The 14639-nt window shown below is 39.9% G+C and overlaps 1 protein-coding gene across 3 annotated transcripts in view; it reads right to left on the bottom strand.

The window, feature by feature from the left end:
- The window catches only part of mdfic (MyoD family inhibitor domain containing), a 57704-nt gene that overhangs the window by 35962 nt on the left and 7103 nt on the right, over positions 1–14639 (bottom strand). For all 3 annotated transcript variants that reach the window (XM_073059494.1, XM_073059495.1, XM_073059497.1), the window contains exon 3: positions 6653–6787. In XM_073059494.1, the coding sequence (XP_072915595.1) occupies positions 6653–6787 (135 nt within the window). The remainder of the gene's footprint in view (positions 1–6652; positions 6788–14639) is intronic.

Genomic DNA, 14639 nt, shown 5'->3' with positions numbered 1-14639 from the left:
CTGGTGGCTGTAATATCTGTGAGAGGTGGTTCAACCAAGTACTGATCAAAGGGGGATGAATACATTTGAAATGCATACATTTTAGTTTTTGAATTTTTGTTTTTCATGCTTTATGATTTTCCCTGTTATTTTGAGCTCTGCTGTGGGGAATAAAAGGAGCATGTAATTCACAAATAAAAATGCTAAGATAAATTGATCAAAATCCCTGATTCAAATACTCATTTGTGAACAAAGTGTTGGGAGCTGAATACTTTTACAAGGCACTATATACTTCTCACCAAACAGCAAATACCAATGACTCTTTTTAAATGCTTTTTAATAAATGCTATGAAGTTGTCTGCAGTGCTCTGAAACAGACTGAAGTTTCTTTTCAATGCAATAACTAGAATTGAAAGCAAGGAATTATCATTTAACCGAACTCTAAAATTTGGCCAACAAGCAGTGCAGAAAGCATATTGTGCTACTAGGACAGATGTCAAACTATTAAGCTGGATTTATAAGTATTGGTGACTGCCAGAAAGATAAGCCACTAGCATAGGAGTACCAAAGTGATTGATGCTGGGGTGCTGATACATACAAATCTTTGTAACCAGAACGCAGTGGAGGCAAATCAACGATACTAAACACCGTGCCACAATACCAATTTTTTCAAACATCATGGAAGTGTGCAAAAATAAAATAATTTCAGTATGGATTAAGAGGAAATCCAAGTGTGGCATTGCAAATAAGATGCATGTCAAAAAACATCTGATTCATAAAACAAAGCAAAGCCAAGAAAAAAAAATTCTGGAACATGTGGCACAAACATGAACACTCATTTTATTCTATATACTTTATCACAAACATCCAGGACCTGAAAAATTCTATTTAAAAGCCAGCACTCTGTCTGGACATTCATAATTACATGTTAGGGACTCCCATGCGAGCATACACATATGTTCAAACAGGAATTCAAATGTACTCTTACTTATTATTATTGTTGTTTCTTTTTGCATTTGCACAGTTTGCTGTCTTCTGGACACTGGTTGAAAGTTCTTGTTTGGTGGTCATTCCTTATTCTGTTATAGTTACTATTCTATACATTTGTTGAGTATGCCCGCAAGAAAATGAATCACAGGGTTGTATATGGTGACATACATGTACTTTGATAAAATTATTTGGAACTTTGAAATTGTCAAAAAGCCCAATGAGAGAGAGGTTCATGGACCACAGTACCTTCAAAATGGACCAGAACAGCTTCAGGAAGAATTAGGTGGAATTAGCCATACAATAACTCAATTAAAGTCCATTTGTTTCTAAGTGTTAGAAATCTTTACATCAACATTTCATATGTTGCAATCTCTGAACTAAATAACTGTAACATCGACAAGTACAAATGGGAAGCTGGTCTGTGCGAGTCTGATTTGGAAGTTTAATTCTTTTACTTTCAGTGCCATAGTCCAAATCTATTGAAAGCATGAACAAACTAAGTATTGTTGCCTTGAGGCCGTATTTACACTCAGTTCATTTGAAGGTCGTGTTGCTCACCTGCCTGACCGCGGATTCCAAAAAAGAAACTCCATTGTAAACTCTGCCATAGGAGGGTCTTGTCCTCCTTTGAAACTTTACTATTGTCTGTCATTGAACATTGACATTTGCAAACAATGTATTTTCACAAAATAGTTAAAATTTGAAAAATGAAATTTTGTGTTTACAGTTGCCTTTATTTATATTACACACTGCACCTAAATATAACTGACAGATATTCTCTGCATCTTCCACCATCTCCAAAGGAGTCCTACCACTGAACACCTCCCCCCCCCCCCTTTCCACAGCAATTCCCATTCCTACATTTTGCTCCATGACTGCCTCGAGTCACGATGAGGCTGCTCCCAGGATGGAGGAGCAACAGCTTGCATTCCAACTGGGTAGCCTTCAACCTGATGGCATGAATATAGATTTCTCCATCCAGTAGAAAAAGACATTCCCTCCCATCTTTTTATGCCTGATATCTCCCCCGGTACGGTTCCAAAAACCTTAAAACTGTGCCCTCTCGTGTTAGCCATTTCAGCCTTGAGGAAAAAGCCTCTGACTATCCACACAATCAATGCCTCTCATCATCTTATACACCTCTATCAGGTCACCTCTCATCCTCCGTCTCTCCAAGGAAAAAACGCTGAGTTCACTCAACCTATTCTCAGAAGGCATGCTCCCCAATCCAGGCAACATCCTTTTAAATCTCCTCTGCACTCATTCTATGGTTTCCACATACTTCCTGTAGGGAGGTTACCAGATCTGAGCACAGAACTCCAAGTGTGGTCTGACCAGGATTCTATACAGCTGTAACATTACATCTCAGCTCTTAAGTTCAATCCCTCCATTGATGAAGGCCAATGAACCTTATGCCTTCTTAAACACAGAGTCAACCTGCGCAGCAGCTTGAATGTCCTATGGACCCTAAGATCCCTCTGATTCTCCACACTGCCAAGAGTCTTACCATTAATACTCTATTCTGCCATTATATTTGACCTAACAAAATGATAAACACCTCACACTTATCTGGGTTGAACTCCACCTGCCATTTCTCAGCCCAGTTTTGCATCCTATCACTATCCCGCTGTAACCTCTGACAGCCCCCAACAACAACACCCCCAACCTTTGTGTCATCAACAAACTTACTAACCCATCCCTCCACTTCCTCATCCAGGTCATTTATAAACATTGTGAAGAGTAGGGGTCCCAGAACAGATCCTTGAAGCACACCACTGGTCACTGACCTAAAATTCAGAATGACCTGTCTACAACCACTCTTTGCCTTCTGCGGGCAAGCCAATTCTGGATCCACAAAGCAAGATCCCCTTGGATCCCATGTCTCCTTTTTTTCCCAATAAGCGTTCCATGGGATACCTTCTCAACTGCCTATGTTCTTGAGGGAGAAACATCCAATATTCGTAGACAAGCACATGGATGAAAGAAAAACGGAGGGCTATGGGGAAGTAATTGCTACATTGATCTTGGAGTAGGTTAAAAGGTCAGCACTTCAATGGCCAAAGGACATGCACTGTACTGTTTGCAAGTCCTAAGATTTATGTTGTATCATGTGAAGGCAGTACTCTACATACATTTAAACAACTATGGGCATTGTTTGCGACATGATGCGTCCTTTCCACATTTACAGTGTGCTTCTGTTTTCTCTAAATTCATGGATTTGAAGATTCCAAATATATTCCACTGCTCCCTTGAGCAAAATGGGCCAGTAAATGCCAGAATTCTGTGGCAATGTTGTATTTCCAACAGATTTTGAGAACATCCTTGAATCTTTTCCTTTGCCCACTTGGTAATCTCTTCACTTGGAAGAACACAGAATAATATGTCTGTTTCAAAAGATTGGTGTGGCCTCGCCAAAGCAGATAATTAAGTGCAAGTACAGCCCCAATGCCAGGATGCCCAGGGATTGATGGTTTTACCAATGGATTTAGAATTATGCAGTCACGTCATTAATACTCTCTCTCTCTCCCCCCACTGCTCTGAGGGAGACAGTCTAAGGCAGAAGTTCCCAACTTGAGGCCCAAGGACCCCTTGGTTAATGTTAAGGGTCTGTGGCATTAAAAAAAAAGTTTAGGAACCCCTGGTCTAAACAAGGCCAGGCTTTTCAGAAATAGTTAGGTAACACTTCCCTACAAGAAAATGGTATATAAAAGTTTGAAAATCAAATGGAAATAAAATTAGCTGGAATAATTCTGAGGCTGACTTTTGTCAACATAAAGTAATTAAAGGATGAAAGGCCAATCAGCCATGCCTCACTGAAAGGCAGAACAAGCTCAAGATGCTAACCAGTTTACTGCTGTTCCTGTGATATGACGTTCTTAAAATCCCCTTTCAGTTTTTAGTAACAGACAATAGAATTAGCTTGTTTTTGAGTTTTTATTGGCAGGATGAAGCAGTAGCTTTGCTTGCCAAAGAAACCCATGAGGAGTACAACTGTATTAAATTTTATGTACCAAAAAAGTCAACTTAATCACTTTACTCCAGTCAAAACCATTAATGGGGGTTAAACTCCTGCACGCCTTTAAATCCTGCAGCAAAGTGAAACAATTCCCAAATCAGGGAAGTTTGCAACACTTAAAATAGACACAAATGCTAATTAAACTGACCCTCAAGGAACCTTACAAGCTACTGCCTTATCAGTATTAGTGACATCAGCAGTGTGTCACTCTCATCCTGTCTCACTTCCGGCAGGATTTCCATCCTTGTGGAAACTCTGGAGCTTTGAAGCATCACACCAAATAATTTTTAAAAAATAAACTCCAATGCAGGCAGCTGTGATTATAATTTATTTCTCAATGTGAGCATTGTTTGCCATTATTGTAATCCTCTTGCTCTAAATCAGGATGAGGCAGGTACAACCATAGGTTTGAGAATATGAAGTAGGCTGTGAGTAAAAGGCTGTTACTAATCTAAAGGCATTCTCTTTCAGATGAGAGTATTCATTCAATTCTATTGAAAGTTCTCTCCGTGTCCTCAGCAATTAACACCAACAAAACAATCGTTTTTCCCTTTGCCCCCTTGGAAACAATTTTAATGTACTAATTTGCTAAAATTCTTTAACTCTGAATTATAAATGTAATAAATTTGCTTTACCTTTTAACACTAAATTGAATTAAGCAAAAATTCAAATCAAGTACTTCACACAAAGTACAGAATCATACGGTAAGACCAGTAATGGCTCAACTTTTCCTAGCAGGTACAATCTCCAAAAAAAATCACAAGACAAACAGCTTAAAAAAAAACAAAATCACACATAAAATGCGAGAGGAATTCAACAGGTCAGGTAGCACTTACGGAAATAAATAAATAAATAAATAGTCAATGTTTTGGGTCGTGAACCTTCTTTGGGACCAGAAAGGAAAGGGGAAGACACCAGAATAAAAAGCTGAGGGGAGGCAGGGTGCAAAGGAGGTTAGCTGGAAGGTGAGAAAGGTCAAGGGTTGGGAAGAAGGAATCTGATGGGAAATTAGAGTGGCCCATAGGACAAAGGGAAAGAGGGGGAGGTAATAGGCAGGTGAAACAAGAGAAGGTGCCCCGAATAGGGAATAGAAGAGGTGAGGGGGAAGGAATTTTTTTTTAAAACAGAAGGAGAAATCTATATTCATGCTGTCAAGTTGGAGGCTTCCCAGACAGAATAGAAGGTGTTGCTCCTCCACCCTGAGGGTGGCCTTATCGGGGCACAAAAGGAAGCCATGGACCAACATGTCAGAAGCCATGGAAGTCGGAATTAAAAAGTTCGGTCACTGGAAAGTTACGCTTTTGGCAGATGGAGCAGAGCTGTTCAAAGAAATGGTTCCCCCAACGGGTCTCATCAATTTAGAGGAGGCCACATCAGGAACACCAGACACAATAGACGACAGCAGCAGATTTGCAGCTGAAGTGCTGCCTCACCTGGAAGGACTTTTTGGGGCCCTGAATGGAGGTGAAGGAGGAGATGAATGGGCAGGCGTAGCACTTTGGCCACTATATAAATACCAGGAGGGATATTAGTGGGAAAGGACGACAAAAAATAATTTACTAATTTAGAGGTGTTAATTATAAGCAACTTAAAATTGCTCAGTGAAAAAAGATAAACACAATGACATTTTGGATAATTCTGTATGAAAGAATAGATAACCAATAAATATGCATAAAGCTAGCTTCTAATTTATAAGGAAATATAGTTTATTAATTACTCATACCAATCAAAATAACAATTTCTCAAATCATATCATCTGGCAATCTGGGTAACAAAGGTAATACAATAGATTCCAATCAAGCTTGAGAACAAGCGGCAAAATAGGGTTAACTGCTTGTCAGTATATCAGAACCAAGCCCGAGCACTGGGTGGTCTCATGGGTGAAGTAATAAACTATCAAATAAGATTCAAATTCAGGAATAAGAAAAACATGTTTACTGAAGGCATATGACTGCATATTACTCCATAAGAATTTAGTTTTGAGAGGGTAAAGAAGGATGTGCCCATTAAGGTTTCAGACAGTCCAGTAATATTTGAAAATGTATCTACAAAGAACCAAAAGTTGACCTTTTGGATTCTTCTTCAAAAGTGTATTATTATAAGATTTACCATACTAACTTAGTGAAAGAAAGATGGGTAAATCTATGCCATGATTAGTTTAGATTTTAATTTAAAACTTATCTAATGAATACTTTCCACTGCATCAGTTTTACACAAGATAAAAGATATGGAATATATGAAAGAGAATTGTCCTAAACTTAGCTCATCATATATAACATTAAGATTTCTTCACGGTAATGTTTAAATGAATACACACAGAACCAATTCCACCAGTTTAATTTGTTCTTCAGTGCAACAAATTTTAAAGATCCCCACCAGGCTACACAAAATTAACTCATTTACAAGTTTGGCTCTATGATAATAAAAAAGCAGTATTTTTCCAGCAATACCTGCTATTTTTGACAAAAGTATTAATATTCTATGACAACCATCATACTGTTAAAGCAATGCTGTCAATGCATGTTAATTCAGTAACATTATCACATTTGACACAAGCTAACTGTGCATCATCATCATATCTGTAATTGTGGTATTATTGTAATACTGTCAGGCAGCAATTTGTTCCACAATGCTTTACATTAGTCAAAAGGCCTTTTGTGAACTTACTTCTAATGAGGTCACCAGTCGTGTCATTCATCTGGTTTGGTGGGTGTGGTGCATCCAAATGGATGGCCCAGTTACCTGATGGTGGTAAAGTCTCCTGCGGTGAAACTTTTCTCTCTTCTTCATGCTTATTGGCATCTGAAACCCAGAGACAATTATTCAACATTGTACCTGCCTCTCCATTTATTAAGAACAGTTTAAAGGAATCTCTACAATATTCCCATTATTTTGGTCATTGAAGATAACAGTAATTTCTCAAATGAATGATTAAAACAGCACTCTGGTCTATATTCCTGTATTCTATTGCAAGGAAAAGCAATTTACTCTGTTTCAACACATCGCACCACATGCAATTAAATGTAAACAGGTGAAAGTTAAATAACCCTACTTTGGAAGACTGGGAATTACAATGACAATTTAATAAAGGAACTGATTAAGAACATATTCAAGGATTCCCAACCTGGAAGCATACAAACTAACAACTAATACAATTCCAGAAAGAAAGACTCCTGCCCAACCAAAACATTTGGAGGAAGTCCCATCAAGTCCTACGATGTTCTCTCATGCTTACCAAAGACCCAACAGCTGTGAACTCAGAACGAGTCCCAATAATTAATTAAAACAGCTGAAGGTAATGAGTCACTATGTTTTTAGCATAGTGCTCCAGAGTTTGAACAGAAGACAATAGTGGCTATTCACATAATATTTGTACATAAAATCTTAAATATAACCTACAAAAATCTGCACACAACATTTAATGGTAATAAAGAATGCATTCTAAAGTATTCTTCAAAAACAGAACCTCTGAGGAAAAATTAATGGAAACCAAAATGTAAATGCGAAGTGAAAAGCTCCATCCGCCAAAAGCGAAACTTCCCAGTGGCCTAACATTTTAATTCTGATTCCCATTCTGACATATTGGAATTTTGCCTCCTCATATACCAAGATGAGGCCACCTTCAGGGTGAAGTGGCAACATCTTATATTCTGTCTGGATCACCTCCAACCTGATGGCATGAATACTGATTATTCCTTCAGATAAGAAGTATTTCCCTCCCCGTCCCCTCTTCTTCCATTACCTACTCCTCATCTGCCCATCATTTCTGTCTGGGTCTCCTCCTCCCTCCCTTTCTCCAATGGTCCACTCTCCGCTCCTATCAGATTCCTTCTTCTCTAGCCCTTGACCTTTCCCACCTACATGGCTTCACCCATCACCTTCTAGCTATCCTCCTTCCCTTCACCCCACCTTTTTTATTCTGGCATCTTCACCCTTCCTTTTCAGTCCTGAAGAGAAGTCTCGGCCTGAAACATCAACTGCTGTTTATTAATTTCCATGGATGCTGCCTGATCTCCTGAGTACCTCCAGATTTTGCTCTGTGCTGCAGGTGAAAAGCACTACACCTTTGAGAAACAAATTTCTACAAACCACATTAAACCAGGTAAAATTAATTTGAAATAAATCCTGGGTTTCAACTCAATATGCAGAGCAGCATTGACAACAGAAACAGATTTCAAACTACACAAGCAAAAATGGTACAATTTTGGTCAAGTTTGTGTTGGAGCATTGCATTAGATCTGTTAGAATACATTTCAACCTTAAGTGAATGAAAAATCAAGAACAGCAGATACTGGAAACCTGAAACAAAAATAAACTATTGTAAATACTTAACAGATTAAGCAGCATACATTGGAAGAGAAACTGAGTTCAGGTATCAGATTGAAGTCCCTTTTATCAGAAATGGGAAACAAATTACTTTCCTTCTTGATAAACTTTGGTTTCCCTTTACCTATAGCTGACAAAGCTCTCTTCTCCCCTCCTGGGTAGAGGGAGGGTAGAGTAATTTTGGGCCATACTTTTCATTCCATTCAATGGATGATCCTTCACATTTTCTGCCAGCCTCAACAGATTCCACCACCAAAACTATTTCTGCAAGATCTCCCCATCCTCAGCTCTCATGCACACATCCCCATGTTCAACGCAAGCCCAAATTGAAAAGGGATCTGAAGGGCAAGTTATTTTCCCCACAGAGGGTGCTGTTAATATAGAGCTACCATTGGAAGTTGAAGCAGAATCAATTACAGACTTCCACAGGCATTTGGATAGATAAAAGAAAGTCAGCAGATGCTGGAAATCCAACAAAACAGTCACAAAAATGATGGAGGAGCCTAGGCAGGAAGCATCTATGGAAATGAATAAACAGTTGACATTTCGGGCCAAGACCCTTCTTCAGGACTGGAAAGGAAGGGGGAAGTCAAAAATCAATACACAAGAAAGGAGTAAAAGCGCCACTTTTATTCTGTAATTACTTGAAAACACAATAAAAAAATCTTTTAAAAAAAAGAGTAAAAGTGCACGGACCAATTCAGACAAATGGGATTACAGTAGATAGGGATCAGAGTCAGCATGAATGAGCTGGACTCGCTGAAGGAGTATTTCTGTGCTGTACAGCAGAATGGACTATTCCCTTCAGGACTCCTTGGTCTATGTCCAGACCAACCATTCCCCTTCTTGTAACACCTTCCTAAGGCCGGCTGGTGGCGCAATGGCATCAGCGCCAGACTCCAGAGCAAAGACTCCCGAGTTCAAATCCAAGTCGGGTCACCCCCGAGCACGCTTTCCATCCGTGCCCGGTCGAGCGTCGAGCTAGCCACTCGGCCTCATTAAAAAAAAGGGTCAAGTCAGGAACGTTCATATTGTGACCCGGTTAATCCAAAGGAGACCAATCCTGACACCATGCGCCAGCCAAGAATGGCTGACTGTCTGGTGCGACACGCTAGAAAAAACCTTCCTACACAAATGCAAGAAATGAAAAATGCAAGACCTGACCTTATCCATCTTCCAAATCCATCAGTTAGCGAACCAAGAGAAGCAGCAATTCACTTGCACCTCCCCCTCACCCATTACCCATCCTCCCTAGTCTAGTGCACTGCAGTCTGCCGTTACAAAGTGATCCCTATTAAACTGAGGAAACCAAACGCAGATAGGGTCATTGCTTTAAGAAGTACCTGCATTTAGTCAACAGGAATGATTCGCTTTAGCTTTCACTCATTTTGTTCTGTCTGCAGCCTCCTCACCTGTTGTTCAATGCAGGTCATCATATCATCTTCCACTTAGATATGTTGCAATCTTTCAAACTCAATATTGAACTCAAAATTTTAGGTACCAGGTTTTCTTTGTCTGTATCAGCACTGGTCATTTCTGCTCCAAGCCATCCATTCATCTGTGATATTAGCCCTGTTGTTCTCTCCTCATTAGCACAGAATCTGGTTGCTATGCACATCCAATGGTTCTGCCTTTCACTCCATCTCATGTTCCTCTGCCTGTATTCTCACTTTCTAAGTACAAACACTTCATTAAAGATATCTTTACTGCAGCCTGGAAATTGAATTTTGTAACTCCAGACCTTTTTCTGTTGATACCAAAACTGGCCATCTCTCTACTTTACACCACCTACCCCACCCCACTACTTACTTGTACCCTGAACAGCTCAGCACATTAGAGTCGGCTAGACTACGCAACAGCACACACACTTTGAAGTTGAACTCAAACTAAAAAACAATATATTATGGAAGTGTGTATATAATCACCATATGCTATCTCAAGCTTCATTTTCTTGCAGGCATTTACAGAGAAAAAAGAAATAAAATAGAATTTATGAAAAGTTACAGATAAAGCCAACTGAAGTGAGAAGATGATAAATAGTGCAAATAAAATGAAATAAATAATACTGAGAATATGGAATTGTAGAGTGCTTGAAAGTGAGTCTGCAGGTTGTGGAATCAGTTCAGAGTTGAGGTGAGTGAAGTTATCTACACTATTTCAGGAGCTTCATAGTTGTAGGGCAATAATTGTTCCTGAAGCTGGTGGTGTGGACCCAAGGCTCTTGCACCTCCTGCCCAATAGTTGTTGCAAGAAGAGAGCTTGGTTTGGATGGTGAGTGGTCCTTCATGATAGCTGATGCTTTCTTAGGCAGCACTCCTTGTAAATGTGCTCAACGATGGGGATGTTAAAATTGTCAACGTTAGCAACACGTAACACAGAGAAAATTAGCTGTCCATTCAATGGCAGCATTATTTCTCCCTATTATACATTGATTCTGCTTCACTCAGTGTCCTCCCCTACCTTCTCTGCCACAGGCATATTGACTTTCTCTCTCAGTACCATGAACCGTCTTTAACCTGAAATGCTAACTGGTTCTCTTTCCACAGATGTCAATCGATTTGCTGAGTTCTTCCAGCATTCGTTCCAGGTTCCAGCATCCGCAATTTGTTTCCCCAAACATAACTTTGTCTGAACCTTCCTCCCCAACCATACATACCCCCCACCCCAACAACATTCTCTGCAATGTTAAGTTAACTTGTTTCCTGCCTTTTCCAGTCCTGACAAAAGGTCTCAGATCTCAGGAATTCACTTGGTTCTTTCCACACATCTTTCTGACCTGAGTGTTTCGGCATTTTCAGCTCTTATTTCAATTGTAGGAACTGGTTCCTAAAATACTAAAAATGTACTTAATGTGCAGCAGTAGAGGCTGGATTATAAAATGGGATGGCATGATAGTGCAGTGGCTAGAACAAAGCTTTACAGTAACAGTAACCTCGGTTCAATTCCCGCCACTGCCTGTAAGAAGATTGAAGGAGTTGGTACTTTCTCCCTTGACCACACGGATTTTCTCCAGGTGCTCTGGCATCCTCCCACAGTCCAAAGATGTACCAGTTGGTTGGTTAACTGGTCATTCTAAATTGTCCTATGATTAGGCTAGGGTTAAATCGGGAGATCGCTGGGCAGAATGGCTCAAAGGTTTGGAAGGACCTATTCCATGCTGCATCTCAATAAATATAAAAGGAAAAATCCAAAACAAGTTCTTAACCATTACACTTCAAAACTGTGGTGAAAGTAAATTCATAACCTTAGCAATATTTCAAACCAAAACAAATTCAAAGATATTAAACTGCAAATTTGCCAAGAAGTTCTTTCCTTGAGTGAAATTTCAATAAATATATTTTGGAAACAGAAGTGGATCAAAATTCTTGAAAATATTATTTGTCTTTATTGCCCTTATCAGAAGGAAATTTGAGTTTATCATAGTCTTTCTATATACAGTGGCCTATCACATGCCTATATTACAAATTCTTATTTAAACACAACTGTATCAGAGTTGAATATTCCTCCCAGATCTCAGAATACTTTCAATGCATATCCATCTTAATGCTATCATTAAGCAATTCAAGTTTCCAAACTCAGTCTTTTGCAGCCAGTCCATTAAGGCTGCTATATTTTTATAGATTCACAGGGTGACTTGCGTTCCTTCTGCAAAATGTACAAGGACCATGTGAAACTGCATTGTCTGGATAGTTTGGTCCGAGCAATATGACTGAACAGATTTCATGTCTTGGAGTAAAATCCTGATACTGTAACTAAAGCTAACAAACCAATTTATTCCAGTGCATGGCATGAGACATGCAAAGTCCAACTGATTGTTCAAAGCATTTTAGGAACTGTGGATCAACCTTTCAAAACTTCTGTAAATCCAGGAAAGGATTTTCCTGTAGTCCAGTAGGACCTTCCACTCAGTTTCTGGATGGAGGGCCACTCAAGTGGACTGCATCATCTTGAATTATAACAAGTTTCTTGATAGTGTTTGGTGCAGCATCAATAGGACAATAAGAGACATTTGCATCACAATTCTGATTTATGCCTTGTCGATAATGGGAAGGTTCTAAGATATCAGGGGGCAAGTCACTCACCGCAGGATATCTAATCTCTGACCTGCTCTTGCAGAGGTGGCAATAATGTAGCTGGCCCAGTGGAATTTCTGGTCAGTGATGCCCTTAAATTACCGATGGCAAGGGTTTCTGTCATGTTCATGTCATTGAATGTCAAGGATCTGTGGTGAACTAGATATACCTGTCTTTTGAGGGCGGCAAGCGCCTCCTCGTAGGTGGATAGGTCCCTGACGAACGAATAAACTTTTGGGGCGACCCTCGAGAGGAGAAGTCGGAGCCGAACAGCCGAGTCGGTGGCACGAACCTCCTCTAAGTACAATTGGAAGCACACCAGCCAGTGTTCAAAGGCAAGAGCTGCTCCAGGGTCTTGGGGGTCCAAGTCCAGGCGTTCTGGGCGTAAAACGGTTTCCATGTTGTAATTTCAGTCAATAAAATTGATGCACCATCAATAACTCACGCTGAGACTTAGGAAGTGAGATATCGGCTTTTATTGACTGAAGAACAACACTACATCCTGGGAAAATGAGGGAGAGCAGCAGACCACAGTCGCCTTTATACAGGGGTCTGTGGGAGGAGCCACAGGGGCAGTCAGCAGGGTCTGTGGGAGGAGCCACAGGAGCAGTCAGACAGGTATATCTAGTTCACCACAGGATCATAGCTGGAATCTCTTTTATTGGAGATGAGCTTTGACTGGTACATCTGTATTGGCATATGCCTGAATATTGTCCAAGTATTGTTGCTTACAGTCATGGGCTAATCTGTTTGCTGATGCGCATTGAATTGAATATAATAAACTATCATTATACTAATAAGCAGGCATCCTGAATTTGGGTTTTATCAAAACCACTTTGTTCTAAGTCTAAATCAACAGCTTTATCCAAAACCAAAGTTAGAGTGACTGCTTTTGACATCAAGGCTGCATTTGACCAAGACCACCATCAAAGGACCCAGGCAAAATATCTATAAGTCAATAGACTTAGACCATAAGACATAGGAAAAGAAATATGCCTTTGCACCCATTGAGTCTGCTCTGCCATTCAATCATGACTGATTTATTTTCCCTCATCCCCATTCTCCTGCCTTATCACTGTATCTTTTGATGCCCTTAATGGTCAAGGGCCTAACAACCTCCTCCTTAAATATATCCAATGTCTTGGCCTCCACAGCCATCTGTAGCGATCAATTCCACTGATTTCATCATCCTCTCAATAAAGAAATTCCTCATCTATTCTAAAGGGGCTTGCTTCCATTCTGAGGCTGTGCCCTCTGTTCCAAGAATCTCCAGCTATTTGGATGCCATGGCAGTGCAGAGGTTAGCCAAGTACTATTACAACTCAGAGCATCAGAGTTCCAGCACTGTCTCCAAGGGGTTTGTACATTCTTTCCATGACCATGTGAGTTTCCTTTGGGTGCCCTGGTTTCCTCCCATGGTCCAAAGACAAAACCAGTTAATAGGTTAATTGGTCATTGTCTTGTGATTAGGCTAATGGTTAAACAGGTGGGTTGTTGGACAGCACAGCTCATTGGGCCAGAGGTGTATGTTCTGCACTACATCTCTCAATTAATAAATATTGGGAACATCCTCCCCATGTCTATTCAGTCTAGGTCTTTCAATATCAAGTAGGTTTCAATGAGATCCCCCTTCATTCTTTCAAAATCCAGGGAATACAGACACAGAGCTATTAAATAGTCTTCCTGCATTAACCCTTTCATTCTCAGAATCATTCTCATGAACCTCTCCAATGTCAGCACATTCTTTCAAGTGCAGTCCAACCAATGGCTTATAAAGTCTTAGCACTACATCCTTGCTTTTATATTTCAGTCCTCTGGAAATGAATGGTAACTTTGCATTTGCCTTCCTTACTACCAACTCAACCTGCAAGTTAACCTTTAGTGAATCCTGTAATATGACTCCCTTTGCATCTCCCAATTCTAAAGTTGCTCCCCATCTAGAAAATAATCCAGGTCTTTATTCCTTTTCACTTACGTGCATGACTATATACTTCCCTACACTGTATTCTTTCTGTCACTTCTTTGGCCATTCTCCTAAACTGTCCAAGTCATTCTGAAGACTTCCTGTTTGCTCAAAACCTACCTGCCATTCCATCCATCTTTGTATCATCCATATATTTAGCTATCAAGCCATCATTTCTTTCTTCAAGATTATTAACCGATAATATAAAAGTAGCAGACCAAACACAAACCTCTGCAGAGCTCCATTAATCACTGGCACTTAACTAGAAAAAAAATAAACCTTTTATTCCTAC

Source organism: Hemitrygon akajei, chromosome 10, assembly GCF_048418815.1.
Source record: "Hemitrygon akajei chromosome 10, sHemAka1.3, whole genome shotgun sequence".
Classification (NCBI taxonomy): Eukaryota; Metazoa; Chordata; class Chondrichthyes; order Myliobatiformes; family Dasyatidae; genus Hemitrygon; species Hemitrygon akajei.
Note: the sequence above shows the minus strand (reverse complement) of the source record. Positions and strands in the feature narration are given on the sequence as shown.